At 35.8% G+C, this 20,380-nt stretch overlaps 1 protein-coding gene across 1 annotated transcript; it reads right to left on the bottom strand.

The window, feature by feature from the left end:
• Positions 1-5,311: 5,311 nt before the first annotated feature.
• On the bottom strand, positions 5,312-19,639 carry LOC133332813 (odorant receptor 4-like; the record flags this gene model as incomplete). The annotated part of the gene is made up of 3 exons (XM_061541184.1): positions 5,312-5,556; positions 19,033-19,237; positions 19,327-19,639. Coding segments are annotated over 3 exons (731 nt in total), but the record flags the coding sequence as incomplete, so codon positions are not given.
• Between the last annotated feature and the right edge of the window lie 741 nt (positions 19,640-20,380).

Genomic DNA, 20,380 nt, shown 5'->3' with positions numbered 1-20,380 from the left:
ATAAATGTGAATTTGTTTTAAAAACTTGGCACGATGTTAGAATGTCTTCCCTATACCGATGTGTCCCATTTTTTATACTGAACGCCATACATCGACATAGTATTTTACTTTGATCAAACACATATAAATTATATTGTCTCCGAAAAAATATTTCGAGGAATGCAAACAGAATGACAAATTTAATATACCCTCCATCTTAGGGTGGAGGGTATAAAAACCTACCATTGATAATATTTCTCTTAAAATATAATTGTCTATTCTGTCAATCCGACATTGACCTACCCACTTTATTAAACATTTAATGATTGTATGTTTTTTGTATTTGTTTTTTTTTTCAATTTCACGCTTCAGTTGATTATTTGACCACAATGCGGTGCAAAGTATCATTGCGGTCTGATTTGCCTCCAGATATATATTTTGTCTTTCATGTTTTGCGGTAAATATGCATGAAAACATATACACGTACATGTGGGTACATATACATATGGGTTTATGTCATCTGTTGCAATTGCAAAAATATCATCAACTCCATTTGCTGCAACAATTCCAGAATTTATTTGCATTGCTTTCTCGGTTCGAGTGCTTAATCTTAATAAGGAATTTTATGTTGTTTTTTTTTTTTTTTTGCTTTGAATGGTGTCACTGCCTGCCATCGAGCAATAATTCGCGTCATAAAAATGTCTCATAAATTTTTGTTTTTTTAATAAAAAAAATATTAAAATATTTATTTTAATCAACTTCCTTCTTTAAAAAGAAATGTGTTTGGACAATTTGTCAGTCACTCACTCCGGCATCGTCATCACCACTGCCATCTTTAATTAATCACAATTGTGTATTCGCCATCGAGAATGTCATTGAGATGGAGAGCATTTTAAGTTCATACCACAGTTGAAGATTTGTTATTATATGGCAAATTCTATGGTCCCAGCAGGAGGACCAACAATAAGCTTGGATTTTTTTAAAATGGTTTTCTAGGTCGAAGAATTTTTTTAAATATTTTTTGGTCTTTTAATATTATTTCTGGGCAAAATTTGATGTTTTTACAAGTCGGAATGGTGTTAATGGTGAAAAACCATGGTTATATGCTGTCAAGAGAAAACAAAACTCAAAGTATCAAAACTCAAAAATCAACAAAGTCTGAATTAAAAAAAAAATGTATAAATATTTTTCAAAATAATAATAAAAAAATACCTTTCCAGGAGATAAGTAAAGACCAATCACAAACGGAGCCCAAAGAACTACAGTCGGATTTTTAAAATAACACTTGTGGTTTAAACGGAGAAATCAAATCGATCATGTTGTGATAGACGGAAGGCATTCATCCAGTGTTTTAGACGTCCGATCGGTCCGGGGAGCGAATATCGATTCGGACCATTACCTTGTGGCAGCCAAGGTACGCACGAGTCTTAATGTAGCGGCAAAGGTGCGATCTAATGTAACACGGACATTTGACGTCGAAGAGCTGCAAACACAACAGATAGCAGAAGCCTACTCCGCTCAACTTACCCAACTGTTTGACGAAAGCACCCCTTGTCCCGATAATAATATAGAAACACAATGGCAGAGAATTGCCCACTCCCTACATACTGTAGCAAAAGCAACACTAGGGTACCAAAGACCACCATCAATAAATCCATGGTACGATCAGGAGTGTCGTAATGCTAGTGATATGAAAAACGCAGCGTATAGAGCAACCCTGCGGACAGTAGCAACACGTAATGCGATGGACAACTATCGGAAGAAAAGGAGAGAGGAGAAACGTATTTTCAAAAAAAAAAGAAATAACAAGAAATCGAGATGTACAAGAGTCAGAATAAAGTCCGAAAATTCTACCAACGGGTAAAACACCAAATCGAAGGTCTTGGTGCAGGCACATCCTCCTGTAGAGATGAAGAAGGAACCTGGTGACAGATACCGACAGCGTGCTGAAGATCTGGAAGGAGCATTTTGAAAAACTTCTGGTATCAAATAGTAGCGGTGAAGTGGATACCCCAGAACCAATAATATATGACGGTATAAAGTGTATACCACCTAGCCAAGATGAAGTCAGAATAGTAATCAATCGGCTGAAGAATAATAAAGCAGCAGTTGACGATGGGTTTCAAGCCGAACTATTCAAGACTGGTGGTCAAATGCTGATAAGGAGCATGTACCAGCTGATTAGTACAATTTGGCTAGAAGAATGCATGCCCAATGATTGGAACCTCAGCACCCTGTTTCCCGTACACAAAAAAGGAGACAAGACGACATGCGCCAAATATAGAAGAATAAGTCTCCTTCCCATCGCATATAAAGTGATATCCAGTGTGCTGTGTGAGCGACGGAAGTCAATGGTCAATGACATTATTTCAGCATACCAATGCGGCTTCAGTCTTGGCAAATCCACAATTAATCAGATTTTCACTCTGCGCCAGATCCTGGAAAAGATCCATGAAAAATTCATCGACACATTCCACCTATTCGTCGACTATAAAGCCGCATTCGACAGCCCTATCCGTTTAGAGGTATATAAAGCCATGTCTGCGTTTGGCATTCCTGCAAAATTAATACGGCTATGCAGGATAACTTTAAGTGGCACAAGGACAGCAGTTAAAATAGGAAAGGACCTATCGGAGCCCTTCAATACCGAACGAGGATTCAGACAAGGTGACAGTTTGTCGTGTGATCTTTTTAACATCCTACTGCAAAAGATCATACGAGACGCAAAGGTGAACAGAAATAGCACTCTGTACACCAAACAACACATGTTACTCGCCTACGCCGATGACATCGACATAATGGGTCGAACACTGAGAGCGGTAACAGCCACCTTTGAACAAATCGATAAGGAGTCTGCCAAAGTGGGTCTGGCAGTGAACGGTGAGAAGACCAAGTTGATGGTATCAACGCGCAAGACATCCAGTAGACTAGGACCAACTGTGGAACTTGAGAACTACAGCTTCGAGGTAGTCAAAGATTTTATACACCTTGGTACCGTCATAAACAAAACGAATGACATCAGTTTTGAAATTCGGAGAAGGATAGTGATGCTACTATGGTCTGAGCAAACAACTTAAAAGCAAGGCCACCTCCCGCCAGACCAAACTCACACTCTACAAGACGCTGATACTACCCGTGCTGTTATATGGATCTGAAGCATGGGTACTTGCGCAAACAGATGAGGCAGCTGTTGGAGTGTTTGAGAGAAAATTTCTCCGGAAGAACTATGAGCCGATCTGCGTTGACGGTTAATATCGCCATCGAATGAACCTTGAATTGCACCAGGTATTCTCGGACATCGACATAGTTAGACGTATTGAGCTGCAGCGACTACGTTGGCTAGGTCATGTTGTGAGAATGGATGAAGATGACCCAGCCCAGAAGGCATATAAAAGCGAACCAGCTAATGGTTCAAGCAGTAGGGGAAGGCCAAGAATAAGTTGGAAAGACCAATTGGAAGAAAACATTGCCGAATATGGTCTTTCAAATTGGAAAAAAAAACTGTGCAAAAGACCGACGCGCCTGGAAATCTTTTTTAAGCTCGACTTATGGAACGAAATTAAGTAAGCTTAAGCTAAGTAAGTAATAAAATAAACCAGTAAGGAAAGTAGTAAAGGGCCGACTATATGATACCCTTCACCACTTTGGGTATATTCTACATATGTATCCTAACAGACGACGCGTTTTTGTTATATATCTATATCTGTACCAATTTCAGGGAAACTTGCCAGAGACTAATTTATATTACTTCAATACGTTGTGTCAACCTAGGCTTAATTCAGTACCCTATACCAAAATGCACCAATTACATAAAATCGGACGAAAATATATATGGGAACTATATCTAAATCTGAACCGACTTTCATGAAACTTAGCAGACATTATTATAGACGCAATTCAGTACGCTATGTCAAATTTCGTGCAAATCGAAAGATATGTAGGGTCTTTGGTGCACCAATTACCTTAAATCGGAAAATATATATACATATGGAAGCTATATCTAAATCTGAACCGATTGTCGCGAAAATTTGCACACATCATTCTAGACTTAATTCAGTACGCTGTGCAAAAATTCGAGGAAATCAAAACATTTCCAGGGACTTTAGTGGACTATTTACCTAAAATCGGGCGAAACTATATATGAGAGCTATATCTAAATCTGAACCGATTTTCACGAAACTTTGCACACATCATTCTAGGCTTAATTCAGTACACTATACCAAATTTCGTGCAAATCGAATGATATATAGGGACTTTGATACACCGTTTACCTTAAATCGGTCGAAGATATATTTGGGAGCTATATCTAAATCTGAACCGATTTTCACGAAACTTTGCACACGTCATTCTAGACTTAATTTTGTACGCCATGCCAATTTTCGTGCAAATCGAAAAATATATAGGGACTTTGGTACACAATTTACCTTAAATCGGACGAAGATATATATGGGAGCTATATCTAAATCTGAACCTCTTTTCACGAAACTTGGCAGACATTATTCTAGACCTTATTTATTACGCTGTGCCAAATTTCGTGCAAATCGAATGATATATAGGGGCGTTGGTACACAATTTACCTTAAATCGGACGAAACTATATATGGGAGCTATATCTAAATCTGAACCGATTTTTCCCAATTTCTATAGGGTTCGTCCTTGGGCCAAACAAATGAGCTGTGCCAAATTTCATCCAATTCGGATCATAAATGCGACCTGTACTTTGTTTAATCGACTCAGAAAGTGATTCTATGCATATTCTCAAAAGGAACCATGGGTCTATCTCGATTATTTTTGCCTGTTACAAACATATGCACAAAGACATAATACCCTGTACCACAGTGTGGTGAAGGGTATAAAAATAAATTTGACACTTTATTCCGAATGACCTTTCACATTCTTTTATTTTTTTTTCTTCATTCAAAACGCCGCATATTATTCGCACATTATAAACAAAGAAATGTAGAGCAAATTCTATTTTCAAAGCCTAAATATTTGCGCTAAATATTGCTAAGCAATTATGAATTTCAATTTCATTCAAAAAAACTTTTTTTTCCGATTTTTGTTTGTAATGAATCATTATTTGTTTATCTTATGATTTGTTTATATATTTGTTTTATTTTTTCGTTCATATTATATATTTATTTTATTTGTTGTTTGTATTTTACCCTCATTGTTAATTTATTGTTGTTGTTGTTTTCTTTTGTTTACAATTTAATTAAAACAACATTAATCGGTTAATGTCTGCCTGACTGAATGTGCAAACTAGGGACAAAATACTGAGAGAGTGCGAGTCCAATGTGTGCCGGATTCGATTGCCTTATCTCTAACAATTATTTCCAAGGTTCTCTTTGTTCTTCTCGCCGTTTTAATTGCCATAGATTTGACGCAACAAAGCAATGTAAGAGTACGATTTACTCAATATTCCGGTAAAGCTGGGCAAAGAGAGTCCCATAAATCCACCAGCTGTGAACACAAATGGCCTCTGTGCATTGGTAAGGAATATTAAAAGAGATTTGCCATAGCGTCGATCAAATGAATACCAAGATGAATGAAAACCGCTCGTTCCGATTGTTTTACTCTGCAAATAGAGAGAAAGAAAATTATTTTGATTTGTTTACAAAAGAGAACAGTGTTTGGAATTATATACATATTTTGATTAATTGGAACAAAATGTTGTGTACAATGGAGAATAGCATTTAAAAATTAACTCTATGGGGATCAATGTCCGATTTAATGTAATCGTCCGATTTAATGTAAAAGTCCCTACATATCTTTCGACTTGCACAAAATTTGGCACAGCGTAATGAATTAGGTATAGAATGATATTTGTTAAGTTTCCTGAAATCGGATCAGATTTAGATATAGCTCCCATATACATTTTCGTGTACCAAAGGCCCTTAATATCTTTCGATTTGCACGAAATTTGGCACAGCGTAATGAATTAGGTCTGGAATGATGTGTGTTAAGTTTCCTGAAAATCGGTTCAGATTTGGATATAGCTCCCATATACATTTTCGTCCGATTTAAGGTAAATGGTTTACCAAAGTCCCTATATATCTTTCGATTTGCACGAAATTTTGCACATCATAATGAATTAGGTATAAAATGATATGTGTTAAGTTTCCTGAAAATCGGTTCAGATTTAGATATACCCAAAGTGGTAAATTGTATCATATAGTCGGCCCCGTCCGACTTTACTAAATTTTGATATGCAATGCGTATTTGGGTAACATTCATTGAAATACATGTATTTAACTTTTGAGGTGAATAAAATCGTACGCATACGCATGAATTTAGGTATGACCCCAATAATAAAAACCAGTGAGCGGAGCAGTATAGTCAGATGGGGCCGACCATATGATACCCCACACAACTTCCACGAAAATACTTTGTGTGGTTCTATATTCTGAGCATGGGTGGTTCTATATTCTGAGGTCAACAAATATTCCAGATTCCCTTCACCGAGAGATGTGTTGTGATGTTCGGATTTCAATTGTGGCATATAGATAGACTCGAAAAAAAAAACAAAACAAAATTAAATTTTTGGCCAATTCATCCCAAAATTATTATCTGATCATCACCTAAAATTATAGGCGTTGTCCTTGACCATAACTGAAACCCCATGAAGCATTTCAAAGTGATCTGCGCTTCCGCCCTCTAGTGTGGTAATGGTTTATTAAATAATATGTGAATTCGTAAGCACCTTTGAATATTTACGTGTAACTCCCACATCCGAGTACATAGGACAATATAATTGGTATCAATATAAAGGTCAACTACTCCTCTTGGATATACTATCAACTCTTCGGATGTATGTCCTTCAGGAGTAAACATATACGCCTTAGAATACAAATTTTGTAATTTTTCACACAAAAGTCGGGGTCCATTTGAACTGCTAAATATTGACCGATCTTTGTCAAAGCAGGCGTGCTTATTATTTGACCCGATTCCCTTCTCCATGTAAAATTTCGCGACGTTCGGACCATAATTGCGGCCTCTAGAGCGACCAGAAAAACCGACAAAAATTAAGTATTTGGTCTATTTCATCCCCTAAATATTAACCGATCTTTACCAAAAACAATAGGGGTCTTTATTGGGCAGCACTCATTCCATATGCAAAATTTCGTGAAGATTGGTCCATAACTGTGGCCTGTATCGTGTTTACAAATTATAATGGACAGACAAACGGACGGACTGACACACATGTCTAGATCGACTCAGCTAGTCGAGATATGACGATCGGTATACTTAAAGGTAGGTCTAGGACCAATATTTCACGGCGTTACAAACTTTTGGGTCTGCACAAAGCTATAATACTCTGACAACATAGTGATGTAGGGTATAATAATCCCGGTCAGATCGTTTTAGAAAAAAATTAAACAATCAAGGCCTAGTTAGAAACTCATAAAAATAAAAATTTAAGTCATATTGGTTCCACAAATATTACGACAAATTCAATTCTTAAATATTCACTTCTAGTTAGTAACTCAAACATATTTTTAAAAAAACCACGAGTAGTTAATAACTATTATTTTTTTCAATCTCCATCATTTATATATTTGATCAACTATTGTCTACACTTTCTTTTCACATTGACTGTATATTTAATAATTAATATTTAGTAATTCATTTACGTGTAACGTTTACGATTATTAAATTTAAAAGAGAGGGGGCTGAATACACTTTAATTCTCTTAAAAAAAATACTAAAATTTTCTTTTTCAAATTTCAGTCAGTTACTCCGATAACTGTTTTAGGATATCTAAAAACTACATCCTATTATGATTTTAGTCAGAATTGATCTGCTCTCTCTCTCACTCTCTATGCCGATCGCAATTTATCTGGAAGCTGGCAACAAGTCAAGTTCTATGTCTAGTCTAAGGTGTGAAGTTAACAGACATAATGCATGAAAACGACGATGATGACGACAAAACGACATTCAAAATTTGTAACACGTACGTCGGACACAATTTGAGGCGGGTCTCCCCCAACAAGACAGCAATGCAAAAATTTACCCAATAAAAAGGGTGAAGTAGACAATTTTAAACGTTGCTGTCTGTCTGTCTATATTTCTGCCTTTTTTTTGGCCTCCCGTTGACGTTGATCATTTTGACATTTGTCGTTGATTTATGAAGTCATTTAAGGCCGTTCAAAGAAGTTGGCAGTTTAGCAGATTAGAGTTGGCGGGTGGGGATACCCAGAGGTTGTTATATTTATAAAAATACTGCACGCCTATTTTTTTTATTTGAAGTTTCAGATTTTTTGCTTGTCTTTCTTTTTGTTGAGGGTGTGTTCTCTGTAAAGAATAAAGTGTGTGAAGATGAAGGAAAACTTTTGAGTAGAAGAAAATGAATAATTACACCATCCTAGGGTAAAGCAAAATCATAAAGTGGAATTGAAGTGATTTTTTATTTTATTTATTTATTTTTTTTTTTTTTTGATTGTGTTAAATCTTTGTTATGGACCCAAAAAGCATACTTCGAAATATTCGTCGGTATTTATATTCGATGTTTAACTCACATGGATTTTTGAATTTGTGGAAATTCTCATACCTTATTTTGATATATATATATATATATATATATATATATATATATATCGTAGCAAGTTTTAAAATAGTTCTCATATACCACACGGTACCACACCTTGTTCGATAAACCTCTGAAATGAATTTTCAGTCCGAATAGCGGGGCAAATTCCTCGTACAGATTGAAATTTTAGGTTATCAGAGGATCTACAGCAGAGATGGTCCGTCAGAAATAGTGACGTAAATGACATACATTTCCGACGTATAATACATACGTCAGAAACGTCGGAAACCCACCTAAAACCATTAGTTTTTTGACAAAATAGCGATTTCCTTTAATCAATTTGGAAATTACGTATGCTTTACTCAAATCCATATCGAATTTCAAAATTTTCTTCTCCAAAAAGTTCAGAATTTTTTATCAGTGCTAGTAAGGAATAGTCAGATATATGTAAAAATAATATATATTCTTGAAAATAACAGTATATGGTAATAATATTGAAATAAATGACGTTTACTACATTTATTACATTTTATACAGGTATATGACGTTTTAGACGTTTACACCTTTTTGACAGTCGAAAACCTAAAAATTCGTCGCAGGGACCATCCCTGATCTACAGTCGCATCCAAGTAAATTGCTTCACCCAATTTTACGTATTTAAAAGTACACAGTCGCATTTTCAAACCGATGCCGAGTTCCCAATGGGTATTTTACTAAAGTGACTGTTCGAAAACAATTTCGGTGTTCTTTTGAACGATACAAAATCTACCTAAAAATTTATAATTTTTGGGTCAAGTTTCCGGGTATTCGGAATTGTTTTGGGCAAGTCTTCCAATGAAAATCCTTCCTATCAGAACTTGTCAATATCGGTCAATGATCAGGTATAGTCTCCATTTATTTATACTACAGACATTTTTCAAATATGTTCAGTTCTCATTGGGTAAAAAATCTTCGTACCAAAACTGAAAAATATTGGTCGATTTTTGGGTATAGCACCAGGTACTTTATAGGAATTTGATGGCCCGAAGAGGATTTTTAAACAGAAGAAAGTGGATAAGCCGCATTTTAGCATAATATTTCCAATATAAGGCCACATGCATTTTTCCTATTTTGAATTTCTGCAGTTTGATATTTCGTTTTCTCCTGTCAAATTTTTACCATAACACATAAAAATTCGATATATTGAATGTCCTCCTAATGGTGGGGGGTATAAAAAGATCGTCTCGACCTAACTTTACTGCAGTTTATCAGATGCAGCATAAAACCACAATTCGTTATTCCTCCTACCGACTGCACCCCATGGTAATACCACCGCTGCATTCTGTTCTATTTTGTTTCATTCTCCATAATTCTCATACAAAGTCGAATTAAGTGTCAATTTTCGTCATTTGACTTCTAGGGTTTCACAATACCAGCCATATACAGAGTGAGATGAAAAAACTGCAACCAACTTCAGACTGCTGTCATTTCTAAGCCACTCGTCCGACAGCTTTTAAAATTATTCCACTGACAGCTCATTATATTGCTTACAAACGTAGCATTTTGGTGAGAATCAAAAGAGCTAAAGAGTTGATTCGCTTGGCCGAAGGTGTTGAACTGCCGAATTTGGTTTTCTCCGATGAGAAAACATTCTTTGCCCAGCAGTTTGTAAACAAACAAAATGATCGTGTTTACTTGCCAAAGAGGTCAGTTGAAAATGTGCACCTTCGGTTGGCCACCAGAACTCAAGCGCCGGCCATGATGATGGTGTGGGCCGCCATAACAACCGATGGTCGCTTTCCGCTCGTATTAATGGACCGTGGCATCAGAATGAATGCCGAATATTATCGCGAAAATATTCTGGAGGGTGTATTAAAGCCTTGGGCACGCAAACATTTTGGCCGCAAATCTTGGACATTCCAACAGGACTCGCACGCGGCACCCAAGAATGGTTACAAAATGAGGTTCCTCGCTTCATTTCCAGGGCACAATGGCCACCAGAAACTTCGGATACCAATCCGTTGGACTATTGTGTCTGGAGTATTTCTGAAAGCAGGTTGGCACTAAAAAGTACCAAAGTGTCGATCACCTCAAGCAAGCGCTTCGCTGGAAATGTGCCCAAATACCGCAGAGCAAGATTCGGGAAGAGTGTGACGGTTTGGTCGTTTGAAGGCCATAATTCGTACCAATGGTGACCAATTCGAACAAATCTACATTTATTCTAAAATTTGATGCTATTTCCGACATTTTTTGTTTTCATTCAATAACATTAAAAAAAGTGTAAAAGTTATGGCGTTTGACTTTGTTGCAGTTATTTTATTTCACCCTGTAAATATATTTTCTATTTTATCTGTTATTATACTTTCACATATAATTTTAAATATTTAAATATTTCATGTTATACATTCTTGTAATATTTTTATACCCTACACAACTATTGGTCTGTTCCCGTACTGCAAGAATCTACTACTTTTTACTACGATAACGAATTTTCCTTTATGATATCGAAGAAAATAGTAAAATCTTGTAGATTCTTGCAGTACGGGAACAGACCATATGTTGTCAGGGTATTATAGCTTTGTGCAGCCCCAAGAGTTTGTAACGCCGCGAAATATTGGTCATAGACCCACCTTTAAGTATACCGATCGTCATATCTCGACTAGCTGAGTCGATCTCGACATGTGTGTCCGTCCGTCTGTCCATTATAATTTGTAAACACGATACAGGCCACAGTTATGGACCAATCTTCACGAAATTTTGCATGTAGGAAGCCCAATGAAGACCCCTATTGTTTTGGTAAAGATCGGTTAATAATTAGGAGATGAAATGGACCAAATACTTAATTTTTGTCGGCTTTTCTGGTCGCTCCAGAGGACGCAATTACGGCCCAAACATCTCGAATTTTTACATGAAGAAGGGGATTGGGCCAAAGAATAAGCATGTCTGTTTTGAAAAAGATATGTCAATATTTAGCAAGTCAAATGGACCCTGACTTTTGTGTGAAAAATGACAAAATTTGTATTCTACAGCGTATATATTTACTCCTAAAGGATATAGAGCCGAGAAGTTAATAGTTTATCCAAGAGGAGTGATTGGCCTTTAAATTGATACTAATTATATTGTCGTATGTACACGGATGTGGGAGCTATACGTAAATATTTACAGGTACTTACGTAAACAGATATTATTTAATAAACCATTACCACACTAGAGGGCGGAATCGCTTTGAAATGTTCCATGAGGTTCCAGTTATGGTCAAGAACAACGCCTATAATTTTCGGTGATGATCAGATAATTATTTTGGGATGAAGTGGACCGAGTATGTCAGTGTAAGGAAGAGGTGCTGTTGACCTCTAATCGGTAAAGAGGGTGCAACTATCACGAAATATTACCCAGGCTCGAAATAAAAAACCGGAAAAAATTAAAGTTCTGTGGTAGTTGTGTAGGGTATCGTATGGTCGGCCCCGTCCGACTATACTGCTCCGCTCACTGGTTTTCGTATGTTTATGTAGGTATGTATGAACCCATAATGTATCATCACATTTGTTTTTCCGGACAACTTTAAAAAAATGTTTATTTTTGTACGGCTCTGAGAAGAGCCATTCAAGAAAAATATGTGAATATTACACATTCTTCGGAAATATAAAAATATAATATTTTTTTTTTTTTTTTTTTTTGGCCCGCCGACACATTGCATATTGTCGTAAAATTTCATATTTGGTATACGAAATAATTCCAAAAATATATTTGAGTCCACTATAGGGATATTAAATAAGTATTTCTGAAAGGGAACACAATACAAATCTAAATTATACACATATATGTATTTACATACTCCAAAGGATAAAATATAAATAACTTTTTGAACATTTTAAATAAAAATTGTTTTATATATAAATTGCCGAAAATAAAACAATAGCGAACCTGTAAAACATACAGATATTATTCAAAGATTTTTTGAATATCAAACGGCAAACAATAAAATCCATTTAAATATTTTTGTTTGCAATTGTATACTCTCTGTTAATGGTTTATTTTTGTAGCCAACACGGACACGGTTACCTCATGTGGGTACAAAGTTCTCAGTCATCTTCTCATGTAATTCAAAATACAAAAAAAAAAAAAACAAAGCAGTTCATTGACAGAAACAAAATGTTGCCAAAAAAACACCAACACCAAAATGCATTAAAGAAACAAATCATAAATTCGCAAAAAATGATGTCATCACTTCATTGTCTTGTTGGCCAGTTTGTTACAAGTTGCTAAAAAGTAAAGATCTCTCTTGAAATTATCGCCAGAATGTTTGTTGAATACTAAACGTTTTTCAGACAAGATATCCAACATTCTAGGCTTAATTCAGTACGCTATGGCAAATTTCGTGCAAATCAAAAAATATATTCGGACTTTGGTACACCATTTACCTTAAATCGAACGAAAATATATATGGGAGCTATGTCTAAATCTGAACCGATTTTCACGAAACTTAGCACACATCATTATAGGCTTAATTCAGTAAGTTGAGCCGAATTTCTTGCAAATCGAAAGCTATTTATGGACTTTGGTGCTCCATTTACCTTAAATCGAACGAAAATATATATTGGAGCTATATCTAAATCAGAAACGATTTTCAGAAACTTAGCACATATCATTCTAGGCTTAATTCCGTACGCTATGCCAAATTTCGTGCAAATCGAAAGATATTTAGGACCTTTCGTGCACAATTTACCTTAAATCGAGCGGTAATATTTATGGGAGTTATATCTAAATCGCAATCGATTTTTCCCAATTTCAATAGGGTTCGTCCTTGGGCCAAATAAATGAGCTATGCCAAATTTCATCCAATTCGAATCATAAATGCGACCTGCACTTTGTTTAAAATTTTACATGAACAGACGGACGAACGGACGGACGGACATGTATAAATCGATTTAGAAAGTTATTCTATGCATATTCTCATAAGGAACCATGTGTCTGTCTCGTTTCCTTTTGCCTATTACAAACATGTGCACAAGGACATAATACCCTGCACCACAGTGTGGTGAAGGGTAGAAAAATTCTTCCTATAAAAATTATAAACATTGAACCAAGATTCTCTACTTTGAGAATTAACCATAATTTGAAATTTATACCCTATGCAACTATGATGTCTGGGTATTATAGCTTTGTGCAGCCCCAAGTGTTTGTAACGCCGCTAAATATTGGTTCTAGACAGACCTTTAAGCATACGGATCGTCATATCTGGACATGTGTGGCCGTCCGTCCGTCTGTCCATTATAATTTGTTAACACGATACAGGCCACAGTTAGAAACCAATGTTCACAAAATTTCGCATGTAGAATGAGTTCTGGCCAATGAAGACCCCTCTTGTTTTTCATAAAGATCGGTTAATATTTAGGGGATAAAACGGATCAAATACCTAATTTTTGTCATAACACACAGCCCGCATATAGAAGTCCGATCAATTTTGTATGTATTGAATGTCCTCCTAATGGTGGGGATACAAAAAGATCGGCTCGACCTAACTTCACTGCAGTTTATCAGATGCAGCATAAAACCCCAATTCGCTATTCCTCCTACCGGCTGCACCCTATGGTAAAACCAACACTGCATTCTTTTCTATTTTTGTCCATTATTCTCATACAAAGTCGAAATTAGTGCCAATTTTCGTCATTTGACTTCTGGGGTTTCACAATACCAGCCATACACAGGTCATGATATAATAATAGAAGGTAACAGCAAGTGTTGTTGTACAACAAACAATACAACAACCACATGGAAATTTGTTGTTGTAAGTTATATTAGTGTCAACGTCTTTTGACAGAAAAATGTAAACAAACAAACAAATTATCAACAAATTATTTTATTTTGAAAATGAAATATTTTCGAATCCTAAAAATAAAATTTGAAAAACATGAATGAAAATCTATCTAATTTATATTTCTATCGCTTCCACGTCTTTCCTATAATTAAGCCATTGTCACTTATATGTGTAACACATATGAAAATGCAGGGAATTGCGAGTTATTCCATGAAGAAAGATTTGCTTCCTCAAACTTTCCCAGTAGGCAGATTGAGTAAATTTAATACGGGAGCACATTTAATAAAGAACAATTTCGTTCCCAATTTTCCTGTTGGGTGATTTTTAAAAACATAATTTGTCATATTCATATTGACACTAGTATTACGTTGGAATCAAATCAGCTGGGATTTGCTGTTACCTTTTATAATTGTACCATGTACACAGGTAAGATAAAAAAAAAACTGCAACCAACTTCACTCGTCCGACAGCTGTTAAATTTTTCCATTGACAGCTCATTATATTTTTTACAAGCGTACAAAAGCATTTTGGTGGAGAGGAGAATGGGTTCTGGCCAATGAAGACTTAAAGAGAAGAAAAATAATTTACAAAAATGAAGATTTAAAAGAAAAAAAAATAATTTACAAAAAAATTTTGTTTTTTTTTTTTTTTTTGTAATTAAAGAAAAGTCCTTATTTTTGATGGCGGGCATGATAACTCCTCACTGGAACATCGGAATTCGAAAATTCCAACGGTGTTAGAAAGAGTACATGTCTGGCTCTCGTATGAACTAGGATTATTGACTTCGCTCTAAAATTAACAAAATGGCGGACCTTTGAAAAAATATTTTTGGAAAATCGCCAAATCACCAAAAACCTAATTAAAAAATAAGGAAGATCTTCACCGATTGGCTTTATCCTAGTTCATACGATAGCTATACACTCACAGAGAAACGTGTAAAAAATTGGAATCGATTGGGTTATTAGTTTTTGAGTTATCGTGCCCGCCATTCGCAAAAGAGAAAAACGCGTTTAAAGTTTAAGAAGCCCTTTAGCCATCACTTGATGCTGACACAATAAATCGGCTATATTTTCAAGAGTTCTTGAGATTTTCACTTGAAATTTTATAGGGACATTCTTGAATTAGTGTAATTTCGAATAAAATCAAAAAAATTTATTAAAAAATTAAAAAATTAATTCAGTACGCTGTGCCAAATTTCGGTTTTTAAGGACTTGCACCATTTACCTTAAATCGAACGAAAATATATATGGGAGCTATATCTAAATCTAAACAGATTTTCACGAAACTTAGCACACATCATTCTAGGCTTAATTCAGTACGTTGTGCCAATCGTGCAAATCGAAATATATTTAGGGTCTTTGGTGCACCATTTAAATAGAACCGAAATATATATGGGAGCTATATCCAAATCTCAACCGATTTTTCCCAATTTCAATTCTAATCATAAATTCGACCTGTACTTTGTTTATAATTGAACATGGACAGGCGGACGGACTGACATGCATAAATCGATTTAGAAAGTGATTCTATGCATATTCTTAAAAGGAACCATGTGTCTATCTAGTTTCTTTTTGCCTGTTACAAACATATGCACACGGACATAATACCCTGCACTACGGTTTGGTGAAAGGTAGAAAAATTCTTCGTATAAAAAATTATCAACATTAAACCCAGATACTCTACTTTGATATTTATACCCTACACAACTATGTTGTCTGAGTATTATAGCTTTGTGCAGCCCCAAGAGTTTGGCTCTAGACTCACCTTTAAGCATAGCTGAGTCGATCTAGACATGTGTGGCCGTCCGTCCGTCTGTCCATTATAATTTGTAAACACGATACATACCACAGTTAGAGACCAATGTTTACAAAATTTTCCATGTAGAAGGTTCTGGTCAATGTAGAGGTTCTGGTCAATGAAGACCCCTCTTGTTTTTGATAATGATCGGTTAATATTTAGGGGATAAAAGGGATCAAATACCTAATTTTTGTCATGACACAGCCCCCATATAGAAGTCCGATCAATTTTGTATGTATTGAATGTCCTCCCAATGGTGGAGGTACAAAAAGATCGGCTCGACCTAACTTCACTGCAGTTTATCAGATGCAGCATAAAACCCCAATTCGCTATTCCTCCTACTGACTGCAACCTATGGTAAAACATTCTGTTCTAGTTTTGTTCATTCTCCATTATTCTCATACAAAGTCGAATTTAGTGTCAATTTTCGTCATTTGACTACTGGGGTTTCATAATACCAGCCATATACAGGATAAGATGAAAAAAACTCCAACCAACTTCAGACTGCTGTCATTTCTAAGCCACTCGTCCGACAGCTGTTAAAATTATTCCAGTGACAGCTCATTTTATTTTTTTTACAAGCGTACAAAATCATTTTGGTGGAGAGGAAAATAGGTTCTGGCCAATGAAGGCCCATATTGCTTTTGGTAAAGATCAGTAAATATTTAGGGGATGAAATGGACCAAATACATAATTTTTGTCGTTTTTTTCTGGTCGCTCCAGAGATCGCAATTATGGCCTGAACATCGTGAAATTTTACGTGGAGAAGAGGATCGGGCCAAAGAATAAACATATCTGTTTTGTTAAGTATCGGTTAGTATTTAGCGGGTCAAATAAAAAATGACAAAATTTGTATTCTATAGCGTATATATTTACCCCTGATGGACATAGGCCCGAGAAGTTGATAGCATATCCAAGAGGAGCGGTTGACCTTTGAATTGAAACTAATTATATTGTCGCATGTACTCGAATGTGGGAGTTACACTTAAATATTTACAGGTGCTTACGTATTCATATATTATTCAGTAACCCATTACCACCTAGATGACGAAAATATAGTGCTGGTCGCTTTGAAATTTTCCATCAGGATCCATGTATGGTCAAGGACAACTCCTATAATTTTCGGTGATGATCAGATAATAATATTGAGATGAAGTGGACTGAAAACTTAATTTTTTGTGTTTTTTCGAGTCGATCACAGGCCACAATTGAAAGCCGAGCATTACAATACAAGCCACGGTGAAGGGAATTTGGACAAGTAATAAGAAGGGTTGTACTGAATATTAATAATATATGTTGACTTCTAGTCGATTAAAATGGTGCAAATATCGCAAAATATTGCCCAAGCTCTGAATATAGAACCACACAAAGTTAGAATTTCGTGGAAGTTGTGTAGGGTATCATAGGGTCGGCCCCACCCGACTGTACTGCTCCGCTCACTGGTTTTGTTCTCACTAGGTCTACCAAAAATAATATCGGTTCATATTATGGTAAAGCTCCCTATTTAATATTTCCCTATTTTCAATATTTTGAGGATTTCAAAAAAGTTTTTCCACCGACAGGGATATTTTTCGGCAAGTTCTCGTTCCCTAGCAGCAGCCCTCATGTATATGTCACCATCGATTTTATGTATTTTGTCCCTCTCATGGTGGTGGGTATAAAAAAATGTTTTAATTCTTTTTATTATATTGAAAGGCATAGCCTTATTTTTATAGTAAGTTAAAAAAATCTCCTCACAGGAAAAATTGTCATAATAGACCAATGTTTTTATATAAAATAATTTTTCAAACGAATTGTCTGAAATTTAGCGTTCCGAGTTCTTGGGGTTATGAAATTCAGGTCCTGCTCCATTATATGTATTCTGATAGTTTTAGCTTCGTTTTCCAAGTGCTATGTTTATAAGTTGACATTTTGAGCTATCGGGGGTTAAGATTTTGAATATTGGTTAATATTTTGGCATAGCTTCCCCATTTTAAGTACGTCCATGGTTTCAAACATATTTTTCAACAGAAATAGATAGCTTCTTGGTACGAAAGAAATCTTCATTATAAAAAAATTGTATATAGGTTCTAGTTTTTGCATATCCTTCCCGCCCACTATAAGTGTTTTGATGGTTCTGGTTAAATAACCTCTTAGATTTGATATTTTTAGAACATTTCTGTCCCATACAATATAACCCAATTCTTAAATCTTTATCCCATCAATACCACTGTTCCATTCGTGATAAAAACTATATTGGAAGTGTGTAACTCCAATAAAACATTCATCCATCATTTTTTGTTTTGATCTGCCGTTACACATTTCTCACCTTTTTTCAGAAAAAAAAGAAACAACAAATTACAACAAAAGAAATTAATATCACAGTTGTCAACAACAAATAAGCCACTGCTTGGTTACCGAACCATAAATCCGCGTATGGTCATCATGCTCTGGACATCGATGTGCCATTTTATCTTAGGCTATCATGACTGTTGGAGAGGGGAAAATATGGTATTTAACCCAACTTCGCTTGTTCGCAGACGTGTTTCTGATTTGTTTTCTTCCTCTTCCTTCCTTGGAAGACGAACAAAACCAAAGCTTATCTTAACTTTAGCAAATAAACATTCATTGACTCGAAGCGGCGAACGTTGTGCTGCTGGTGGTGATTCTCTTTAATGTGATTCCACCTTCAAAAACTGGTTTTGGGCTAGGGGAAACTTGTTTCTGTTCTCTGTATCACGTGTCCATCATATCGCCAAACGTACGAAGGCACTGATGTAGGTAAGCAAGCAATCCTTTTCGGTTTTTTGTTTTCTTTCTGGCCAAGTACATAAACATATTGAACCTTGTTTCAATGTCTACAACTTAAACTCAAGTCAATGTTTAAGTCACAAATCGTTAACATACCATTGGCACTCCCGCCCTCCATCAACATGAGCGTCCCGACTTACCTGTTCGGAAACTTCATTGCCAAACCAGCAGTAGACAAAAAGTTCGCAAAAAATACAACCACAATAGGCATAAATAAGTACAGCCGCACTGCTGCCACTCGAGCGAACGGTGGCCTGGAAACCGGTCATGGCAAAGATAATAACGGATGTCATGAACTGCCACAATATAGGTTGGCTAAAAATATCCTCTGTATCTTGACGTAACCTGGAAGAAATCAAACGAAAAACACAATTTCGTGAATATTGTGGACAAGGAGTATCAACTCCTCCACACTTTCTGTCTTCGTGACTCACTCTCTCAGCAGACAATGATGTTCAACAATGGCATTCATTCTCCTCACCGGATCATCTTTATAGAGAACCAAGTGCCTAGTTTCCCTTGGGTTGGTTTGAGTCTCAACAATCAAATCATCGAAAGCCAAATTCAAAATATTCAATTGAAAACGAATTTGATTGATGATCGTAACGTTTAAATAATCCACAGCTATGATTTGTATGGCAAAGATAATAACGCTCAGACCCATGTAGAGGAGCTGTAGCTGCTGAGGCATCCACGAAGGTAATATGACACGATATGGAAAGATTTTACCGGCAACAGCTTCGGGATCTGCAACCAAGATTTGAGAATATTATAGCTATGTACTTGGAATTTAAAGGATATTTTTCTAGGAATTAAACGAGCCATAAGGCTCGTGGAATTTTTAAGAAATATTTTTGACGTATTAATGGAGCTAATTGAGCAGATTTTAAGAGATTTTTTTCCAGTTTTCTTAGAGATATAAACACGGATTTTTAAAGAATATTTTTCCAAACCTTATCCGAACTATAAGTGTGTGGATCTTAAATTAATACATCAACTTAAAATAATACTCAAATGAGGATTTTAGCATCTACAGTCGAAATCGCTTATAACGACAAGGGAGTCAAGGGAGCGGCGAAATTGGACGATACTCCCGACTTTGGATGTAGTCAGTATAACTGATATGGCGTTATACTGTATTTTATCTAATTTTGACTGTATTTTATCTTATAGAACATATCCAAGACTCCATCCATGTTGACTGGACATTATTTATTCTGTCGCAACATTGATGCCACATTACACTGTATTTTATTCGCCGTAGTTTAGACACGAACCATTTCTTGTGAAATATACAGTATATCAAGGTGTTGTGTACAGTATAAAATAGATAAATAAATAGATACTTGAATGAACATGTAAAAAAAAGTTTGGTTCGGCCGGACACAACCAGGTGTATAATGGCCCTTGAAAAATAGGCTTTAAAAACTCCACACCTGTAATGGCCCTTGAAAGAATATGCTTTAAAAAATCCACGCCTATAATAGC

The sequence above is a fragment of the Musca vetustissima genome, unplaced genomic scaffold (assembly GCF_032173495.1).
Source record: "Musca vetustissima isolate MV318-11 ecotype Yass unplaced genomic scaffold, APGP_CSIRO_Mvet_v1 utg56711, whole genome shotgun sequence".
NCBI classification, from domain to species: domain Eukaryota; kingdom Metazoa; phylum Arthropoda; class Insecta; order Diptera; family Muscidae; genus Musca; species Musca vetustissima.
Note: the sequence above shows the minus strand (reverse complement) of the source record. Positions and strands in the feature narration are given on the sequence as shown.